The 22,501-nt window shown below is 42.5% G+C and overlaps 2 protein-coding genes across 2 annotated transcripts; both read right to left on the bottom strand. All coding sequences in view use genetic code 11, as the record gives it.

Annotated features, from left to right (window-relative positions):
* Nucleotides 1–5,254: 5,254 nt before the first annotated feature.
* On the bottom strand, nucleotides 5,255–6,766 carry EGR_00539 (Orexin receptor type; the record flags this gene model as incomplete). Its single annotated transcript, XM_024489788.1, has 1 exon — nucleotides 5,255–6,766. One exon carries the CDS (start codon nucleotides 6,764–6,766, stop codon nucleotides 5,255–5,257), a length of 1,512 nt encoding a protein of 503 aa, XP_024355785.1.
* Nucleotides 6,767–13,046: 6,280 nt separating this feature from the next.
* On the bottom strand, nucleotides 13,047–22,387 carry EGR_00538 (hypothetical protein; the record flags this gene model as incomplete). The annotated part of the gene is made up of 5 exons (XM_024489787.1): nucleotides 13,047–13,146; nucleotides 16,297–16,533; nucleotides 19,106–19,160; nucleotides 20,061–20,223; nucleotides 22,301–22,387. 5 exons carry the CDS (start codon nucleotides 22,385–22,387, stop codon nucleotides 13,047–13,049), a joined length of 642 nt encoding a protein of 213 aa, XP_024355784.1.
* Between the last annotated feature and the right edge of the window lie 114 nt (nucleotides 22,388–22,501).

The following is a 22,501-nucleotide window of genomic DNA, read 5'->3' as shown; positions in this document are numbered from 1 at the left end:
GCTGTCACGCAATACTTTTTAAAACCGCATCGAAGCTGCAAAATGTAGCATACTATGTCAATTTTTATTTTGCTTGACTAAAATTCTAGCCACCGGAGATGGGGAATGGCTTAAAATTTGCTTTAACTTACTAACAACACCCATCTCTAAAGATGTCGGCAAATGCACCAATGGAAAAATTGCTGCTCTATTCTTACTAGCCTAATGCCAAGCAAATAATCATTTTTATTTCCTGTCTGACTGATTATATTTCCCACTGGAAAAGTACAGTCTCCTCCATTCTGTCGTGAATAAGGATAATGTTGCTAAACAGCAGGATGTATTTGAAAATTAGGTAAAGAGAAAGTGTGCGAGATGTCAAATTCTATAAAATTAGGATTTCCTACGTCCACAAAAACTTAAAACAAAAAATACTTTTTAAAGTGGTCAAAACGAGTGTTCAATAAAATATTTCACCGTCAGATAGCGACAGTAAACAATGCCTATCTCAAAAAGGAACCGCTAAAAATTTGTGACTACGCAAGCGCCCCTTCTGGCAATTACGATAGGGGAGGAGTGTTGCCAGTGTCTCCGGTCCCTCAAAGCCGGTACCTGCTAATTAGTGCACACTGGAGTAGATCAGATCAGAGCGGATGGCCGTGATCTGACCTAAAACCCCTCTTCGTTAATCACTGAGATTCAGTGCTGAGGGCGAAATTAGACTTATTTTGCAGATTCTAAAAAAGTCTTTTATTTTTCATTTCAAATTACTGTCTAACAGGGTATAAATCCAAAATCGGTGCTGATTTTGGGTGTCTCAATAAGGCAATGCGGGCTTTTGTACTACACCATTCACAGGTAATTCACAAGCAACATCTCCGATTTGCTTCGCTGTTTCAGAGGGCATATTTGATCTGCGTCTCCTTACCTTCCAGTTAAAATAGATTTTAAAGCTACCTTAATCTTAGCACCATTAAACAGCATCGAGAGCTCCGACTATGCTCAAAATTAACCGAATTTTCCAACCTCTCAAGATGAGTCTAGGGGGTTTCCTTCTAAATGGAAGGGCTAATTGTTTTGAGGGGAATAATCTATCTTGACCTAGCTGGTCAAAGTTTGTGTTTGTTGGAGAGATGCTGATAATGAAGGGGACTAATGAACAGCTCGTCTGTTCCTCCGTGTACATACTTGAGCCTATTCTGAGTTCCAGGTTTTACGGAAATATCTCAGAAGGCAACTTTAAAAAAGAAAGCCAACTGCTCTTCGAGACAACGGTATAATTACCCACTTGCTGAGACTAAGGGTTGTGCATTCAACCGCAAAGTTATCCAGTTCTCCTGGTTTAATTAAGGTTCCCTTTTTTTTCACAAGACCATAGGGAGTGAAATAGGGCAGTGTCACGAAGTAACTATTTTTGGACGTGGTGGGCTGAATAATTCCCTTTGAGAAATGAAGGCTGGACCGACCAACTGATTTATAGCTTGGCTCAGTGAAGTGCACCAAGGATGCGGCCCTTTGAGGTCCTTCCACACCAAATAATGGGTAGTGTTAAAGGAGGAGTGCAGAAACTCGTCTTTCTTCTCAAAGCACTGCCAGCGCACGGTGTGATAAAAAGTAACTTTTACGCAAGTTCCCATCCCACTTTCTATTAAACCCATCCCAACTGAACGAATTTGGCGAACTCGCCGTACGAATTTCCAAAAGACCATTGCTTATGTGTAAGAAGCTTCATTTCATTTGTTTTTTTGGGCTTGACTAATTTGCCACCTTCATTCACCAATACCACAAAAATAGTGGAAAGAAAATACTTTAATTAAACTTGCCTACCTCTTTACGTTTAAAAGTTGCTTAATGTTTAGCAATCTGAAGCTTTCTTTAGTTGTGACACAACACGAATCAGTGACACCCATTTCAACGGAGTCGAAGGTCAACTGGCAACACGGCGATGTCACCACTCCTTCAAAACATTGACTAAGATTCGCTCAAAGTGAGGGGAAGAAATCCACAAACAGGGTGCAGCATAATGTAAAAACCCACCTTCCTTTCCCTTTCCTTTGCTTTTGTTGTGCAAAGGACGGACCGTCATTGAGGCGCACAACTGTTCACAACCGCATTGGGTCATGAGTGTGCTGGTGCATGCATTTAACTGTATGGTAATCAGAATTGTGCTGTGCCATAAGGCCACGCATTAGGACTTATGCATCCTTAGAAAGAGTGCTTAATTCAGTGCATGCCCACGAACCCAGTGATCTGCCAGAAGTACGTGTTTATTTGCGTTGTTGCTAAGCCCCACAAGAACTCTCAACGCAATTCAGTGAAGGTAACACTTAGCTAGAAGTAAAATTTGGCACCGCAGGCATCTGACTTCAACCTTATGTAAGTAGTAAAGGTGTCTTGCTCTGTTAGTTTTGCTTTGGGCGGGTGTTGCCTCCCGAGCCATCACTTAGACGCATTTGAAATGACGAATTATGTTGTGACGTTGCGTGTACGCCTTACGATCTTGCAAACCCACGATCGAATTACGCTCCTGTCATTCACGTATCACTGACACGTCTTACTGAGACAATCGTCGACCTTCCACGGGGTGCAGTAATTTCGTAACACCTTACACTGTGTGGGGGTGATAATTTAGGGAACAGACAAAGAATTCGATTTGTGGTGCCACAAATTTTATAAAAGTTAGTGTATTTACCCTAAAGAGTATTTTCCCCTTTTCCTCCCCTCCCATACATTTTATGCATGACATGCCAACCCAAAAGGCAGATACGTGCATCATCCTATTGGACGTGCCCTTAGAAACTCAACATCAGGCCAGCTTTGGGCTGGATTGGACCCCGAATAGCCCCCGATGGTGTAAACGAAGATATCCTCAACCGTTGCCACATTTGCCCACACGGACTGCTCATACCCTTAGTGTAAATGGCTCGGGACGAGAGGCCTTGTTGCATGATGGTCCCATATTCTGTTCAACTCCGAAGAAGGCCACAATACCAAGCAAAAACGCAGTTAATGAATGCCTGTATGTGTGTGTGTGTAGGGATCTCTTTTTGTCAGTTCTTTCTTGGGGAATGGAGGGTGTCCAGTTGGCCTCAGCTAGAAAGCAGTGAAGAACTTGCAATGCATACTTTAATTAGCCTGGCCGAACGCAAAAACCCTAAGAGTTGGGAAAAGTTAGGTGTCACTTTATTTGGCAATGTCATTTTTGACAAAATACTTCCATTTTTTTCTGCGAAAATAAAAATAAGCAATTAACATGGTAGGATCTATTAAGGTTCTACGCATCATTTGTTTAAGAGAATATGTTCTTCAAACCTCGGAAAACTAATCGCATCAGAATTTAAATACCTTTTCATGAATCGCAGCTGCAATTTATTTTCAGGTATATTAAAGTTTGCATTGCAACGCTTCATGTCACACTCTGAGGTTTGTTAGACGCCCACGAGAACCTCAAATCAGAACTAACCTAATAAAATACTCTCCCGCAGGCATGGCTGTTTAATTAAACAGCAGTTTTTTTGTTTCTACTTGGTTCACTTCCGCGGGAGAACTATTCAAAGTATTGGATAGTTGCTGTTAAGTTTATAGTGCTGTTAACTCACATTCGGTGGAATCCGGTATCACTCTCCTTTGCTGGAAGTAGAACTTCCTAGAAAAAGGCATCACGCCCCTACCGGTCTGCTTTGACGGAGATTGAGAAAAAGGCTAAATGAAATGAAATCGGCTCCTCCATTGGTAAGAGCATTAAAAGATGTCCTAAAGGTGTGTGTTCTACCTCCTCGATCGACAGTGACTAAAAGGTTGGAATTTTTTCTTTCGACATTGAATTATCCACAGAGAAGAACCGGAAGAAGGAAAGAGTGGAGATCATTGGAAACTACGAAGAACTCAGAAACATCAATTTCTTCCTTATGGGTATGCTAAATATTGCATTAGCTCCCTTGAAAAAGCCTGAGATGATGGTACTCGGGGTACATTGGACGGAAGTCAGTATTTGGAAAAAACTTCCATCATTCACATATTCAATCTCTTCGGCACGGCCTTTCTCTTCTAGGCAAAAGAATTTGGGTTTTTTGCATGCGCAACCGTATTCATTTTGAGTACACATTCGCTGAAATGTAATTTTACCCCAAAATACCGTTAAAAGTAGATGATTGGCTCCTTGCGCTTGGACAAGAGGAATACACAGAATTGAGTGACCAAAAGAGAGTTTACTACGTATTCATGGCAGAACGACCGACTACCTTTCGTTCTGAAACAGGAACTAACTGGCGACATTGCATATTGGGACAGAGGAAAACTAACTGCTCATTTTGGATGGAAGAATCCATTGCCTACCTCAAGATGTGGATCAACTGATACCCAGTTTGTCAGACAGCTTAGTGTACACAATCCATTAAACTAGGGCCATGGTGGATAGTGTTCCCATAATGGATGGTCAATGCCGACTGGCAGAAATTGAAGACATGGAATTTCGTATGGTGTGAAGCTATGTATGACGGAACTTCGTTTCATGTTAGCAGAGAGGAGTGTGAAAACTATGAAGCTGTTTAACATGTAATCATTGCCTGAAGACATTGCTTCCAAATCCAGTTCCCATTTTTGAGAAGGGATTTAATCATTAATGGACGGGACCTCCATCATTGGATCAATACATGCTTTTGCAGAAGAAAATGCAAAATCGAGGGGTCATTTCAGGGCAGATTTGGGTTGTAAACACTAAGCTTTTTGCCACTGGAAATTGGATCAGTAGGTATGCAGACGGATTAGCGACTTACTAACAAATACCCTCAATGGCTGCCTACATTCGTCTCGCAACAAAGCCACACTCGTCGTTTCCTTTAATTAGCCTACAACAGGACGCCTGAAGGTCATTGATGCATCCTGCAGATTTCCAGTAAAAGTAGACATCCAACTTGCATTCAAGTTCCCTGTGGGTGAGCATACTAAGGAAAAAGCAGCTAATCTATGTATGAATTTACCGCAACAATCATGACTTTAATCAGAGGGATTGTGAAGTTACGCGACCCAAAAAGGATTAAAAATGTGTGGTCTCACTAGCTCCAATCACATCCAGAGCACTGGCCTATTAGTAAACTTACTTACACATACTTTACCTCACGGCGGTAATAAACCACCACGTTAGGTTTTGTACTTTGCACCGCGCCGTCCTTAAATCTGGCTGACATACATACACACTTGCTGAACGGGAATAAGGATATGCAGCTATGGAAGCGTCCCTTTCATACAAAAATATTACATACAGTAACTTGGATAGTCAGAAATCACTTGCATCCATATTGGACTCGTTATTCGACACCGTGGGTGTTGCAGTCGCCGCTGCTGCGGCGGCGGCGGCAGCGGCAGCGGCAGCCATTCTCTCCTCCCTCGAAATAAAGGGATAGGCCTCCTCAATCGGCCGTTTCTTCCTGCCCATCCGGCTGAAGGCCCGACTGTTGGTGTGGGAGATACCGGCATTAATGGTGGCAACGGGATCCGAGCGTTTTGAGTTTCTCCCACTGATGGGAGGCTGTGTGCTTCGACCCTTGCAGAAACAGTTGCGGAAGAGCACGGCTACTATCTGACGGAAGGAGGGTGTAAAGATGGCGTAGATGCAGGGATTGGCAGCACTGTTTACATAGTAGAGATAGAGAAGCACTAAATTTTGTGGAGCCCAACCGTTTGCAATCACCAGAGATGGGACGAATGTAAGAATGTAGACGAGAGCAATGATGAAAAGCATGAGTGCGGAGCGGAGATTCTGTAGGGTGAATTGGGCCTTCTGCCGCAACTTAGCCGGTAGATTGGCTATCCGTTGTCGAGACATTCTCGAATTGGCAGTGGACTTCCCCTGGAGGCTGGAATTGCGGCCATTTTGTCGGCTTGTCTGGGAGGACACGGTGAGTTTTTGACTACGAGATCTTGAGGTAACAATAGCCCAGAAGACACAAGAGTAGAGAATGAGAACAATGAGAATGCAGGCCAGATAACAAGCGTGGTTGAGGTACTTAATTATTTGCGAAACAGTCTTTTGAAGCTCACTAATCCCTCGAACGTACTCATTCTCCTCGCAGATGTAATTGGTTGTAACATTGTCCTCTGTTGCATTATGATGTATAGCCTTGACACCCACCACACAGCCCGCAGCAATACCCACACAGAGAGAGAATAGGGCCAGGGTGGAAACAAGAATCTTTGCTCGAATCAGAGTGAGAATGTGTTTTAGCGAGTGGCATATAAAGAGATACCGATCGAGCGCCACTGCGGAGATGAGCAGGGAGGAGAAGGTGGTGTTGGTGACAAAAAGGACGTAGAAGAGCTTGCAGAGAACATCGACACTGATACGAAACTGGTGGATCTCCATAGTGATGGTTGATGGGATGATGACGACACAGACCAGGAGATCAGAGACAGCCAAAACGAGGATGAAAAAGTCTAGAGTTTTGTCTCGATCGAAAGCACCTGTTTCGCTGTTCTCGGGGATATTGGACTGGTTCCGCCGTCTGTACTGATTCCACCGGCTATTGACGGAGAAGTTCTTAAGACAAAGCACTGAGATCACAAGAGTATTCCCGATGCTCCCGATCACTATGACCGCGACCATTACAGCGATAGCATGGAATACCTCGACATCACTAAAAATGGCGCTATTGCTGGGCGTGTTGTTCATTTCCGTAATGCGCTGGGTGGTCAAAGTCTTCATTTCACTACAGTGGTCATTCCACGTGCCGCGAAAATTGCAAAGACTGTTGAAGCTTAGTATAGCGACCTCATTACTACCATAGCTCATGATTGGCTGAGTGGAAATGACCAATAGCAATTAAGTAGTTGCAAAACATCAACTAGTGGGGGTTCACTATCCTTCCTTGACACCATTTGGTGGTTTATATACAACTTTGAATGCATTTTGCTAAGATCAATGAGATTTGCGGTCTGTCTACGGTAAAAAAATAATCTAAAGGAGCCGTAGCTATTTCGTAAAAATCTGCAAAGACGTCTGAAATAATCCTCCAGCCTGTTCGTCTGATAGAATAAAGCAGGAGTTCCATACAATTTGCTAGATTTTTACCGAAAGATACCTAAAACATCAGTGAAAAGCTGTAAAAACTGCGTAATTTGTTTTATTTGTGCATAAATTTTGCAGGCAGATTCAGTGCACGAAACCTGTCACCGCCTAACGCTCGAGACTTGCCTAGACCTTAAGCTGGGTAAACAACGTTTCATTAAAGAAAACCGCTAAAATTAAAAAAAACCATGAATCTGAATTAAATAACAGATTTATTAGTTAAGGAACAAAGTATTGGTCACGAGGTTGTCGACTGGAAGATTTCCGCCTGTCCCGGAGAGTGGAACTGGCTGCAATCAGTTGCATTTACTGACCTTTAAAAACAGGCAAACAAAGAGAGGCTGGGTATGCTTTACCGTGTTTCTTCTTTCCCCTCTCGTAGGCAAGTGTCAGTCCATAGTTGAGAGGGGCGTAGTTATGAGGTCAAACAGGTTGAGTGACTGAATAAAAACACTTTGATATTATCTCGTTAAGTTACTTTGGCATGGAGTTTATGTATACCGTCCGGGTGGTCTACTTATTTGAAGAAGTCTGCCTTTTCCGGTGTCTACCCCTAAGAAAGAAAATACTTCTACAACTAGCATGCAGCTGTCCTCTGCGTCTGCCTTTTTGATCAAAATCACTTTCACAAAGGGCAAAGGACTAAGAGAAACTCAAGACTGCTTACTTGGTATAGGGATGGTGGGAATGGGCAGTTCTTGCACCGATTTGCCTAAAAAGAGAGTCGATTTTAGGAGGATGATGTTAAGCTAAAGAGTCGACAATAGGGCGTCAACACAAGTGGTGATAAACAAGTTGATAGGCATCGTGGTAACCGATTTAATTAAATTGCTTGGCCAGTTTTCGATGGCGCTAGCAAGCCAATCCCAATGTGATTCGTTACAACTGTTTGTCAGTCCGAGATTATTTTTTATAGACGAAAAGATGGAAGAGAATTTGCGGGTTGATCCACATGGCCGCACTTTTTTCAGCACAATTCCGCGTAACCGCTTTATACACTGGTAAGTACCTATGGACCCCATGCGATTGTCTATATGCATGGCAGGGCCTATCGCGACGGTAACATGTGATGTATTTCCCCTACGTACCTTACAGTTTGAGCCAACCCTCCAACCTCAAACCTCCTCAAATCACACCATATTATAGAGCTTTAGTTGAACCCAATGGACGTAGTTCAGCTTCTTGTAAAAATTGTTGTATGTCATTGTGGTGGGACAGCAGAGCACACCGCCCACTAGTTGTCTGAAGATAGCTGTTTCCGCAAACGACATGTTCAGGTGCAAATGTAATTCAAGACGAGCCTTTAACCTCCAAATAAAGGTAGGGTGAACAGGCGGGCAGAGGTGGTCGGATTATATCCCTTTTAGTGGTTGTAATGGTGATTGTTTCCAAGACCAAACAACTTGAGATGCCTTTCTATAGTTTATCATTTACTTTACCTTAAAATTAATACGAACTTATTTGACTAAAATATGCATATGTGACTGAAGGCATATCAAATGATAAAATGATTTGGAATTTAGGAAATTACTAATTCACATGTAATGAATGGATATTCTTTTACCGGTTCGATGCCGAAACACATCCTCTGCCTGTACGCCCCCATTGAACCCCCCGCACTTTCACCCAAGATAAGCAACTGCATTTTCTAGCCTCAACTAAATCCACACTGACATCAACAAACCTAACAACGTTTGAATATCCCACTAAAAAAAGGAAGTGCATTCACTTAATTTTTTTAAGGTAAACTTATGGAAAATAGCCCAATGGTCTAGGCGTAGAGAGACTGCAGGACACAGGGCGCCTTACCTCTGAAGTTAATGATGTAAATACGCATTTTGGTCATCTCCTCTTCTTTTGAGGGAGCTTCTTTATCAAGTACCACAAGGAAAACTTTCAGTAATTCAAAGAGAGTGGCGGATTAAAAGAATTCTTCTGAAGTCTGTTGTCTGCTCGTCGGCTGGAACCGGCAGAGATATGCCATGATTAGGCATTTCACTCCACTTGGACATATCTAGTGAGGCGACACTCAAAACCACAAATGTTTATGCATCCAATACAGATTTAAGGCAGTTTACTTTATTCCAATTGATAAACTCGACTTGTGGAAAAATTACAATTCACTAATTTATTGTTAAGAGATGCGTCCTTCGTGTTGGTGTCAGGTTCGAGTAAATTTGTTTTCCGTCCAAATCAAGTGCGTCTACGTATCGTCCGGTGACTGTACCAACATGTCCGGCGGCATTAATAGTGCGAATCGTGGCCCTGGTATCGACCACGAGAAGTCCTACAACCTTAAAAAAATAGTTTTATTGATGATGGGGCGAAAGAACTACATCATAATGAACGCTTTACCCCACTGGCTGTCTTAAAGGCAAAGTCAGAATGTGACAATCTTTCTCAATCAGTCCGCCTTATGCGTGTTTACACTTTATTATGCAATAACCTTTCCCTGAATCTTCGAGCTACATGCTCGTATAAACTAAAGTGAGACATCAAAATTTGACTTCAAGGTTCTCTGCAGTGAACACTGCATCAGAGTGGACGTAAAGGTAACTTTTTGTATGCACTTTTATGCTCGCACAAAAAGTAATTTTTTAGTTCCCTCAAGCCGTACTTTTCTTATTTTACGGGGGGCCATTTTAAAACTTTTTTGAGTGACTGTAAATGCCGATTCAGAGCACAAAAGCCTCCGTTGAGACCCTCAATTTTACGGGTGCGGTGACAATAGGGGCGCGATAAGATTGCAACCTGTGATTAGAGGAGCAGTTAAATAATGCCATACGGGCTCTAGCCCATGTGTGCCATTCAAACAAATCTGCATTAAAGAAGGGCATAAAAATAATGAAAGTTTTAATGGGAAGAAAAGGGTAAAGGGTACTTCTGCAGCACATGGGCCAGGAGCGTTTTAAAGGTGCACATCTCGTAAAGTGGAATGCCGAAACACAAAATCATCTTCCATTTTCTGCAAACAAAAATAAAACCTAATGGTAGTATAAGTGTTAGACCCTGTGTATTTTTAAAGTGCAATTTTATTTACACTGCCAGTCAAGAAAGTGTCTGAAGTAAACAGGCGCATGGGCCCTAAAAACTGTGATCCCTTAGAAGTATCAGTTCAAAAATAAAGATTTTTGGGAACGATAGAGTGTTTGTCCTCCAGAAAGAGAGTGCTATTTGTTCTGCTCGTACAAATCATCGTGTGAGCCTTTTATTCTCCACAGGCTGCGGTTCCGCTTGCTGAATGCAGACCCGGCTATGCAGATGACCGTCCGGCCACCCCGTAGGCTGGTGACCAAACTCCTCCCTTACCGTAGTGGCTTATTACACTTCCAGGGAAGACACAGAGGGCTAAGCCTCAACTTTTATGACCGTTTAAAGGTATTGTCTCGTAGCTAATCTCTGTAATGGTAAGGTGCTTTAAAACCAGTAGCCCTACTCTTTTTTCATCGAGCAGCAAGTTAAAATGGGAGTGTCGGTTAAGCGCTTTTAAGTTACCTCTTGAAAATGAGTGAGTGGGTAATTATTTCATTTCAACTTTCATGACAAAAATAAACTTACAAAGCAAGAAGAAATAGTTTTTTGAATGGTAAATTCACACTACAAAAAGACCAAACAACAAATGTTTCGGAGAGTATCTACTGGACCTCCTGACAGGGTGAAGGTGGAGAAATTACTAAAGTTGCGGTAATCTGACAACCAGAAGGACATTTTATTTTAGAGTAGGACTAAATCATTTACTGGATGGTGTTTTGCTTGATTAAGTGCAGTAGTTAGGCATAACAAAAATAATAGCGATTCATGAATGTGTCTCTGTGCCGATTTAGAAGAAAAAGGAAATAGTCTATGTGTTAGGCGACCAAAACGTTTACATATTTTTCAACACAATTTGTTGTATACTGGAAAGTACCTGTAAACCGCATGCGATTGTTTATAAGCATGACCTATAAAGCGTTCTGGAATATGACCTGGTCACTCAGTTCAGCAATTGTGCACGCAGCCGCCCTGGTTTCCTCTCATTTTGAGCCAACCCTAAAATCTAAATCCCACTTGTATCATACCATAGCAGACAGCCACTGGTAAAATAAATGGATGGAAATGAGCTCTTGCGCTAGCGCTAGCTACTATTCGTGTCCGCTTTGATTTAGCTTCTCGTCAAGGTTGTTACATGTCGTTGAGAGATGACATTTGGGGAAGGAAGGGCAGCAGACTACACTACCCACTAATTATCTGCAACGAGTTGATTCTACTCATAGACTGTTCGAGGGTGCGTGGCCTTCGAGACGAGCCTTCATTCTCCACCTCGAGGCGGCACCCGTCATCCACCACCTACCACCTGCTACCTCTCACCTCTCGCCGTTGGCTGAGTGCATTCGAGGTGAGGTTGAGGCGTCAATGTCACCGTGCAGTAAAGCTCAACACTCACATTGGTGGAACAGCTCTCTTACACTTACAGTGAGTGGGGGAGGCAAGGTGGTGATGGAAGGGTGATGATGGTGATGGTGATGTTGAGGGCAATGGAGGATGATGGATTGCAGGTGGTGGGTTTTGCTTCCATGCATTCATGACTGACCAACGATAAGGTGCACTTACTTCCAATTTGGCCTCCACTTCACTTCACCTCTCCACCACTTCATTTCTTCAATCCACCTTGTACAACCCCCTCCCCGTTGATAGTGTTGTTTGTTGACCAGGCAAGTGGTTGACCTACTGACTCACTGACTCACTGACTGACCAATCAACTAAATGACTGACTGACTGACTGATTAGTGAGGAGGTTTGGTCTTTGTATTGTGGTGTTGAGTGAGCCAAAGGGCATATCACTGATTGCCTCACAATCCCGCAACAATTCACTCATTCACTCACTCACTCACTCACTCACCACCTTACTTGCCACACCTCACATCCGGGGTCCACACCACTTCATGTTCGCAGTGCCTCGCTTCCTTTATGGGTGTGTGTGCGTGTGTGGTGCACTGCGGAGGTGATTGCTCTCCATCAATTATTCACCTACCGCGATTACGATAGGGGTGGCGAATCGGTGAATGGAGGGGTTTCCTCCTCCTCAGCCGAAACAGGCCATGACATGACGTGACTTGACTTTTCAGTGTAATACTTTAAGTTGCATGCCGTCAACCTGATGCGTGAGAGGAGTTGCACCCAGAATGGAAGGCAAGAGGGTGAGAGGGAGAGACCGACTGCTTCTCATTGCCATTCTTATCCTCCAGATTTCTCTTATGATTCTTCTTCAAGTTGGTACTTCTTTATTTGAGGAATGTTATTACCGTTTCTTGGCACTGGCACTCGAAAATCATACGATCACACGCGAAACGGAGTGGAATGTCAATGAGAAGGTAAGGGTGAGGTAGACAGGCAGATGTATGGAATAAGGTTGTTCTCATGGCTTCATCAAATAACATATTTAGTGAAGTATTTGAAAAGCGCAAATTTATTTCCAAAATTTACCAATACCGTCCATAATAGGTTGGAGTGAGACCAAAGAAAGAAAGCAAAAATGAAAACTGTTAAATGTTTGCCCGTTTGTTGTGCAAACCGCGGAATAAACTGTCCTTTTTAAACTTCGTAGGAATGGAAAACAATAATAGACCAATGCATTCTACTTACTCGGTTACCTCGTCAAGTTGACGAATTAAGCTACACAATCAAGACTCAGATAACGAAATCCACTTTCACAGTGCTCGGTACTAAAGTTTACCACTTTCGCTATGAAGATATCTAAGGAATTCCTCCCGCCACTATCCACAGCAGATATTTTCGGTTCAAGGTTGTAGAGTCCAATAACTAGTAGGGTGGAATTGGTCTCAGACTAAGAAAAGTTTACCCCCTCCCGAATATTTAAGCACACTAAACCTGGCTAAGACGTGTGTTGGCGCTTCCTATCACATAAATTAATGAGGGATACGTGTCACATATACGTGACGCTGGTAGCGAATGTTCATGGAAATTCCATTAATTATTAATCCAAAGAAGAAATTAATCTACAGCTTCAAATATTACGGCTACTCTGCAAATTCAAGAAGTTGCGCAATTTTTTAACCACTTTACGAGCACAGGCAAAATCTAATGATGCTTCTACAGACGATGGTCTAAAATAGTTTTGAAACAACATTTGTCAAGTATTTATAGCAGAATCAGTATGATACTTTAACTTTGTTTTGCCATACTTCCATGCAGTTTAATGACCCCACCAGATTATGGAGCAGCTTAAGCAGTTAGCAATTAGGTCCCATTAAACTTCCTCGCATGTACAAACGGAGCGAGCAAGCGAGGGTGAGGGAATGGTGGTGGTGGGGAGGAGTGCGGGTAATAATAATAAACATTCCCATCATATCTGAGGAGAAACGCAAATGTGGGATTTTATTACCCTCCTTCTTCGTTTGCTTTCACCTCGCTTCTGGTGCACCTCCAAGGTGTGTGCGCTTCTCTCCGTGAAATTAATCGGGGACGACGGAATTACGCACCTCACATATCGCGCTTCACTCCAGCCAACTTGGAGGTTATGCGGACTTATAATAAGTATTTTATGTGTATTTAAAAGTCGAAAACGGGTTTGTTGGGCAAAGAAAACTAGTCCTAATTCGGTGATGCGTACAGCCTTGTGAAAGTCCTTTACAAAATCCGAAGCACCTACAAATAATAACCACGTCTTTTTAACGATAACCAGAAAATTTGTTGGAGGAGTCTTCACTACGTATGTGGCACATCCCACTCTGCCTAACCAAGTCCCATGACACGAGAGTGTGGCATGCATTCCTCTTTAGACCTTGGCAACTCATTGCAATGAATGGCTTCAAAAATGGGTCGGTTGAGTTGACAATAGTAGGGTAGGTGTGAGTCAAATTGGCTAAAAAATACAAACCCAGCTTGTGTCATTACAATGAATGAAACTAACCTGGGATGCGGTGGTCTATGTTCCTTTGGAATGGAACCTAGTAAGGAAATTTTGAAGCCATCTATAAACAGACGTTCTTATTAGCAGACATCGATGTGTCCTTGACCTGACCGTTTTTGGTCCTATCAGTACCGCTGGTTCAAGGTGTTTAGCTAAGACTAACGAAGTCATGATCATCTTTGACTTTCCACCTCAAAATCGTGTAGACTGCCTGAGAAGGAACACGTAGGTAGTCCACTGAGTGAATATTCACATCCAATTGAATAACTGGTGTCATCATTGGCTGGAGCCGATGAATGCCTGAGTATGTCATATTCTCATCCCTCTCCAGACGATTGTGAATTGAAGTTCGAAAGATTCGATGACATTTGGTCATCATGCAACATAAAAAAAATATTGTGGATAGCATGTAGTATCTCAACACTTCCTTGGAGATGAAAGAGGACAAAATACTCGGGCAGTAGGCCCTGGGGCTACTGGCATGGCCCGGAAGCCAGCCCACCCGACGAAGTCACAATAGTGGAGCACCTAGGTGGCCCCTTTGCTAAAAACGAGGGTTGAACAAGCAAATAACGTATTACAGACAGCTTTGGCGATGGAAAAGGCACGGTAATTAGATTTTATGTGCTTATGATGAATTTGAAGAGGAAGGGAAATGAATTTAGAGATTTCATAGCCATGGCTTCGTCCCAAGAAAAATGAACCCTTTTGTACTCATAATTAAAAAATCTTTTTACGATGGCGAATTAGCATTGTCTGCGAGTAGTCTGTTTCGAATTTTATGATAAATGAATGCCTAGTCACTTTTAGCATAAATGAAATAGATTAAACCGAACGATGGTTGTAAAATAACGGTGGTGATGTGGGGTTAGCGATGGGAATATTTCAACCCTCCCTAAAGTAGGCCAGAGCCAAATAGCATTTTCCTCGTGTCACCAGCATGACAAGGGAATTCAAATGGCTAAATACTCCGGTGAAACTGAGGATGGGGATACGTCTTGCATTTTTTAATGGTATGCGCAAGAATGCAATTTAGCTTTCAAAATGCGAAAATAGTTTCAAATGACTTATGAGACGTTGTCCCTTGACGGTGATGAGTTTTGCCAGAAAACAATTTTTCTTTTCCTAGAGTACTAAAAATTATGCAGGTTTTTGAATGGTTAAGTTAGTATTCAGCTTCCTGTGACGCCGATTTCTGTCTCTGGCTTGCATTTGCTGTCACAGATGCATCACGAACCGAAGTCAAATGCGCACATGCTTTTCTGAGCCCTGATTCCACCTACCCACTGTCTTGGTGTTCGAAATATGATTAGCAAAAACACGAAATTCCAAAACGCCTTTTATTATCTGCAACGAATTCTCGAAATCGAATTTCTTTGGCTAGCGCAGTAAGAAATTTTGGGCGCGAAAATGGCTGCATTTTAATAATTTGAACTGGCAAATGCTGGAGGCGATTGGTTGTGTGCGCACAACACTTGGTGCTGAGCTTGACCACTTGAATGAGTGCCTATCAGCATCCGTTTTGGTCTCTCAGCGCAAACATTGTGATAGGCGTCAGATCTGCTGCGTTGCCTGGCTTGCGGAGCATGTGTCAGGACATTCCAGTGCGGTAATGCTCAGTAGTGCCCCTAACACCCTCGTTGCCAATGCCACCGACGCCTGATGCCCCACTTTTCTAGTCTAATTTCGACACCTTAAGCGTATGGCAAGTGACAACTGCCAGTCAGTTGTAAATAAATGCGACACCAAATGGTTGTGCTTGTGCAGTAAGGAAGGCGTGCGATTATCTTCATGCCTTTTTCAGGAATGCCTTTTAGCAGCAGTTGAAATAGCGGGAAAAATGACTGACAGCTGGTGTCATTTTACCCAAGTCGGGTCAAAAAGTTGCTACTGGAGAGTAATTAAAATGGATTTCGATGGGAATGCAGGATTTTCGAGGCATGCGCTTTACTTTCAACTCTCAAAGGCATGTTCCGTTGTATTTGTTTCTTCATTTTTACAGCTCTGTACACTTTGAGATACAGAGGGAGTGTGGAGAAATACGGAAGAAAATAAGCATTTCAAGAGTATTTCCTTGAAGCTGAATCACAAAACCCTATAAATTCGCCTGCGAGTGAGAAATGTCAGTCGTTTTACACTCTGTAGTTTAAAGTTGTCTGTCACTTACTTAGTTGACAGTACTTGTAGAGCTGCAGCTTCGTCCAAGTTCGCCGTGCTGGCGAATAATCCCACCACCATCCGAAACTGCGTGCTTAGAACTGTGTCCAAAGACCTCATGTCACAAAGGAAATTAGTGAGAGGTCTTCAAAGCGAAAAAACAGGACAAATGTTGAGGGTGTGTTACTCAGGAGACTTAACTAGTGTTAGTAACAACTGAGGCAGTAGCTTTTTGACGCCAAGCATAAAATTAAATGTTAAAGAATATTTCTTTCCCTTCCTAATAGTAGCGCCTTTATCTTCACATTTTTGATCCTCTGAGAGGAGCACAGGAGTTAGCAATTGACTGCGCTTGCAGAGAAGGAAACGGTGCGTTGGCAAAGCCAACAATGTGAACTTGTTGTATCTTCTCCACCACTGAGCACTATTAAAGTTTAAAGTTTAAATGTTGAAGTTTAGATTTCCTTCCCTGGAAATGATAGCAAGTAAGAGGTCAAAGTTATTTGGAGCTGCCCAAGAAATAAGTTCGTTTTGCTGTGGTGATGCAGAATGCACTGACTGTGGGGATCATGAATGGGCCTTCCACTATACCGGGGCCTGCGTCAAATAAGAAGACATGCGGGGAGTTCAATTAACATGTATTGAGAGTGTTTAAAAAGTGTTTGTGTTTAGTAATTCAGTGGTCAGAGGACTTCATAAACACTTCAACTTGTTTATGAGAAGAAATTTGCAAGGTAATACTTGTCATGAGCGATAACAAAATATCGACTAATGAAGTAGTTAGAATACACAGCAAACCTTCTTTATTGTAAGAAACGACGTCAACCCCTGTAAAAATAAATGCGCAGTGATAAAAAGTTTGACTTGCAGAAGTACTCGGAGTTAAGTATCTAGTAATTGTAGCTGTGATTACGACCTTTCCCTTCGATAAAAGAGGGACCGTCATCTTCTCCAATTGTCCACGTGGTATGAAGGAAAGAGTCGTTACAGCTAGTGTATAGGGATTACCGAATTTAAGCAAAACAGTTTATTTAGATCATTGGGATTTGATCAGACCCTTTTATACCTGAGTATCTACACCTGTTCGCGGTTGATTAGAACCATGTGAAGAGTAATTTGTCCCGAGTTATTCAATTTTCAAAAGAACAGAGAGCTGACTATGTCTGTCAAAGTAAAATTTACTGTACGAGTCGAGATCAATTGGTTCAAAACGCACGGATGGATGGATAATTAGTACGATGATATGAGGAGCAGACAAGACTCATTGGGAACTTGAAGAGAGAGAGAGAACTTGAAGAGAGCTGCTGTCGTAGCAGGCCTACACGCAGCATTAGAAGGCAGTCAACGTTCCAACAGCATTTAGCGAACACTTTGCAACAGTGATGGTGCGTGGTTTGAATGCGAGACTCTGAGTACGGTACAGTATGGCGGTAAGCCGATCAGTCACTCGGTCGTGAAATTCCTGATAGCTGCAAACTTCTCAAACACAATTACACGACTACGACCATCATGGTTCCCAATCCGAGCCGCAGCACTCATACCTCCAAACACTCATCCTACATGTGGAATGTCTGCCTCCTCCTAGACAAATGGATTGGACCACGTGTAAACTGTTGCATACCGCAATCGCATGCAGAACAAGCCTCCTCCTTCTGTGGCAGCATCAAATAGGCCGCAATCATTCATGAGCATTTGATACTCTGAAATGTTGGCACAGACTGGAGGAAAGACCACCCTCCACTTTGGACCAACACAGGTGACAAGGTGAATCAGACTGCCCTGAAAAACTTCGGCCATGCTAACAAATCTCTCTATGTGGAAGCCTTTGTGGCGTTAGATGAAAGCATGGATAAGTGTACCCATGAGTGTAGTAGAGAAGCATTTAAAAAGACAAATTCCCTTTCCGCATTAAGCAAAGTGTACCCCCTCGTCAATCGTTAACTCAGATGCAATTAACTATGAAACACTTATTTTCCTCTCACTTCTGACTAGTTATTTGATTGACGTAAGTACCTCATGGTTTCGATGCTGTTCTGGCAACCTGCTAGGACGACTATGGACAAGGAGGGCTTGAGTTCAAATTTAAAAGTCGTTTAGTGGCATCTCTTGATTCTAAAATAAGGAAATATCGAAGTTGGCAGTGGGTGCCAAAAGACTTGACAAGTTGGTTAAGTCAGCAGGTGGCAAAGCTAGGCGTCGAGAGTCCTTTCCAAAGTGCCCAAAGGCATTTGTATTGGTGGTTTATGTTTGAGTAGGTTTAAAGCGCAGCCTCTACTCCTTGTCTAGAAGGTGTTTATTTTGTTAAATCTGAATCAACCCCTTAATTATATGCTTTCCTCTTCACGATCCTGTCAAAACATTTTCAATGAACGTCCACTATCGTGCATGGTCCCATCTGGAGTAAGTCTTCGCCTGCCAACACTCTCGTTTGTTGATATTGTGCGTTTTTTATAGAGTGTGGGCAAAGCGAATGATGATAATTTTAGAAAATAACTGTAGATCCAGATGTCATACCCATACAGCAGTCGAAAAAATCAGGAAAAGTCAGGATGACATGCTGGAACAATGTCAACTCGGTACACTAATAAGTAATGTAGCCGGACATCCCACTACACTTGACAGCCCGATCCTTACGACTTCCCAAGAAATAGTATGCAGTTTAGCGTGAGAAGGGCGATGTCTTGCTAAGAATCTTTTGTATTCAATTGGGAAGAACCATGGTCTTCGTTACCTATTCCGAAGAAACTAAATGAAATTTTCCATAGGCAAGTCCAAGCATGTTAGACCGCCTTTACGTCTACCTGCCTTCTGGCCACACTCACTCCTGTCCCATATGCATACTTGATTGAGTGCCTTAACGTGTGACCACCTTAGTTACAACTTTGCAATTTTTAATAAAAAATGAAGGCCATCAATAGTCTGCGTTCTTAGGACATCCGTTTGGATCTGCCCCATAGATGTAATTGGGGCCTTATCAAAGCTTTCTAGACAGTTACATAACTTTCCAAGTTATAACTTTCCATGTTGGAGGAGAAGCTTCCAGAAAAAAAACTACGCATTTCAAAAGTTTATCAAAGCTGATTTCTTTTAGTCAGTCTTAATGTTAAACCTTCCGCTAAACATACTTTCCTGAATGGGTGCATCGCTTGCACGAGAGACGTTCAGGTCACATCGGGGCTTTTAGCTTTGCAGATTGGGGCAGGATGCCGCCCTCGAAGTGGTTAGTGGGTTATTCCACCTCAGACACAGTTAATCAGCATAGCAGTCAATCATGACACTGCCTGCCTGGTGCAACGAGTGATGACCGAAGATGTAAAATCCACGGATATCAACCCATACATACAAGGTTCTGGTGATGGGGCGCTCATGGATGGTCCGTCATTCGCAGTGTTTGCTGTGGTGATTCCCAATAGCCATCAAATCAGTCTTTTCCATGAAAATTCAGTTCGGGCTGAGGCTCATCCGGGTAATCGACACAACCTCCTGTGAAACTGCACCGGAGCCGGTTAAAACAATGGCCCGCGAGAATGTTCAGTTTCGAAAGTTAAGTACTTCCTGGATGACTTAAAAGCCAATATTCCAGCACCGATGACGAAGTGGAAAGTGTTGTTAGTATGAGTTCCATCTACTCGTTAAGTACTAGAAAGAGCTCATAAATGTCGCGGACGACCATGTGGAAAAATAAATTCAGTTTTCGAGATTTTATGAGCCCTTACTCCATCAGATTTAACATTTCCTCAAGAGAAAGGAGAAAGTTTACTCTCTGTCAGGGCTAAAGAGCACTATCAGCTAGGAGGCTAATCCCAAAAAAACATAGTCCACCCAACAGGTTAAAACTAATCCATGACTGTTACCTCCAGCATTTGCTGCCTTATTTCTCCGCTTTCAATGCCTGAGGCGTTGTTGGTAAGGCTACCAAATAACGCGTCCATAGTGTCAAAAGTCTCTTACTTCCCATTATTTTCGATGTTTCGGTTGACAAGAATAAAACCCACCAAGTCTGTTGAAACAAGAACTTTGACTTGGTATGATGATATGCGCATATACTTTTTGGTAAATGTTTACCTTTCCAAAACTTAAAATATTTGGTGCACTCCTTATTTTGCCTTTGAGACTGTGACACCTCAAGATTTACCCATGTTAGTTTACCCTCTCGTTAATTATTAAGAGCTTAATAATATTAAGGGGGGAGCGGAGTAGTCATGTGAGGAGGAAATTTGAGAATAACTTTACCTTCCCAATGGGCATTTGGCAAGGGCTCAAAAGGAAGGCCCTCATGTTTGGGAAGTGATGGCAAAAAAATTAAAGTTTTAGATTTGACATTAAAATGCTCTTTAGTTGCGAAGGAAGGTCCCTTTTTGGATATCTTAATTACTGCTTTTGAAGATACCCTTTAGACGAGCTTTCCCTTAAACGATGATTATTGTGCGAACCCTGTTTAGCATTTAGTAGGCAGCTTCACGTTAAGACAAACCGTAAATGCTCCCATGTGCACGCTTTGCTTTCTGGTACCAGCAAAGTAAGGGTGAAATTTCAGTTACCCCACAATTTTGATTTAGCTTAGACCTTGCACTCACACCCAAACACAGAAAGTGGCGTTTCCTCGAAATCACAGCAGTTTGTTCAGGTTAAGTTTTTGCGCAGCTTCGGTCAGCATCTTGGTGACAGCTCACCAGCTCTTCTGTAAATTTATCAGTATTCCGCCTTTCTCGACCTTTGGGGCAGACTGGAACACTAAACGATGTGTACTTGTTTATGAAACCTCTCCATACAGTTAAACCAGGGGCGGATTATAAGTGTCTGAAAGGCAATTATTCATTTCGTAAATAAACACACCTAGGTATCAATTCTTAAATTATTATCTCCATGACAATAACAGTGGAAATGTATTCTCACAGCAGGCCTTTTAAACTATCTGTAAATGTTACACTTGTGTAACGCACCGAGACCTCTCTGAAGAATGGGAAATACACAATACCTACGCAGAATGGTATTGTCTACATGCAGAGGGGGTTGGTGCTACTGACAGTCTGGCGACTTGGTCACCCGACGGAGAGAGTGAAATAAACAACCAACGAATTACACCTATTTATGCTGTCCATGACCTTCGAAAGGCCATGGAAAAACATCCAACCAATAATCGTATTTAGGCACTCGGAAGTGACGCCAGGAGGTAAACTCGACCAGTTCACATGGTATAATTTATCATCTTAGGCCAGATTTATGTTCCGGTTTTGTGTTCAAAACATGAAAGCCGAAATCCGGTTCCACCATTCAGTCCGTATCTTTCGCCTCCGGCTCTTCAAGTGTAGTTTTCTGAGTTAACTGGCGGGCAGTTTTAGTGACCAGTCCGGGCTCATTTACGGACAAGGCTTGTTAAACAGCCATTTTAAGCCGATCCGGAAGACATGTGCAAGCTTTAAAGTCACCTACAAAGCAATCTGCAAGGTTTTGTCCAGCGGAAGAAAATCTGCCGTTTTATACGAAAAAACAAATATTTAGCTACCTCTTCGCACTAATACACACCACTATTACAAAGGATAGCAAAAATGGTGGAAGAACAAGCTCCCCTTTGGGATTAAATTAAAACCCACCAAGAAGTAGTGTCAACTGGTTTTCTTCGGCAAAGGAGTGGATAATGGAGTTAACTTAAATCGAACCCTTTGCATGGGATCGACGGGAGTGTACTCAAGGGGAGCTTACCAGAGGATAGCAAACTGAATGTGATGCCGTGGAACATATTTTTACATTAGGAATCCCTGCTCTGCCATAAAGGAAAATTTTCCTCGCTGTTTGTCACCCCAAGAAAGGGAGATAAGCAAATGAGTAATGACTCCACTGCATTAAGTTCACTAAAAGGGAAGGGGGAGGAGGACATTGTTGGTGCTTGTTGATTCCCACCACACCCTCCTGCCTCATAAAATACCAAATTTGAGTCCTGATTTGCTATACCTTGTTACTAACGTAACTTCTCCTCTTGTGGGATACCGCAGTGGAGTAGCCGTAATTTTTGCTACCTTTCTAGAAATTTTCCTCAGTGGTGGGAACGGATCTTCCATCTATTTGTTAGACACAACATCGTCTCAATTTAACCCAGAGTGCGATCAACCTCGAGCAAAACAAAAGGGCCGAGGCGCTATGAAGAATTAAAATGATTCATTTTAAGGAGACGGAATTCCATTACAATTCACTTTAAGAATGCCTGGATTTTGAAATAATGTCGGATTTGGGGAGTTTCCATTCCCAAGTGGCTTCCCCACTTCTTCCGTTAAATCCATTTGATGAGGTTTTAATCACTGCCGACTTTCCCGAGAAATTCTTGGCTTGAAAATGTCGGTATAAAAATGTGTTTCGATCCTATGCGCTGTGGATAAATCTACGCAGAAGTTGTG

Source organism: Echinococcus granulosus, assembly GCF_000524195.1.
Source record: "Echinococcus granulosus chromosome Unknown EG_S00002, whole genome shotgun sequence".
NCBI lineage: Eukaryota > Metazoa > Platyhelminthes > Cestoda > Cyclophyllidea > Taeniidae > Echinococcus > Echinococcus granulosus.
Note: the sequence above shows the minus strand (reverse complement) of the source record. Positions and strands in the feature narration are given on the sequence as shown.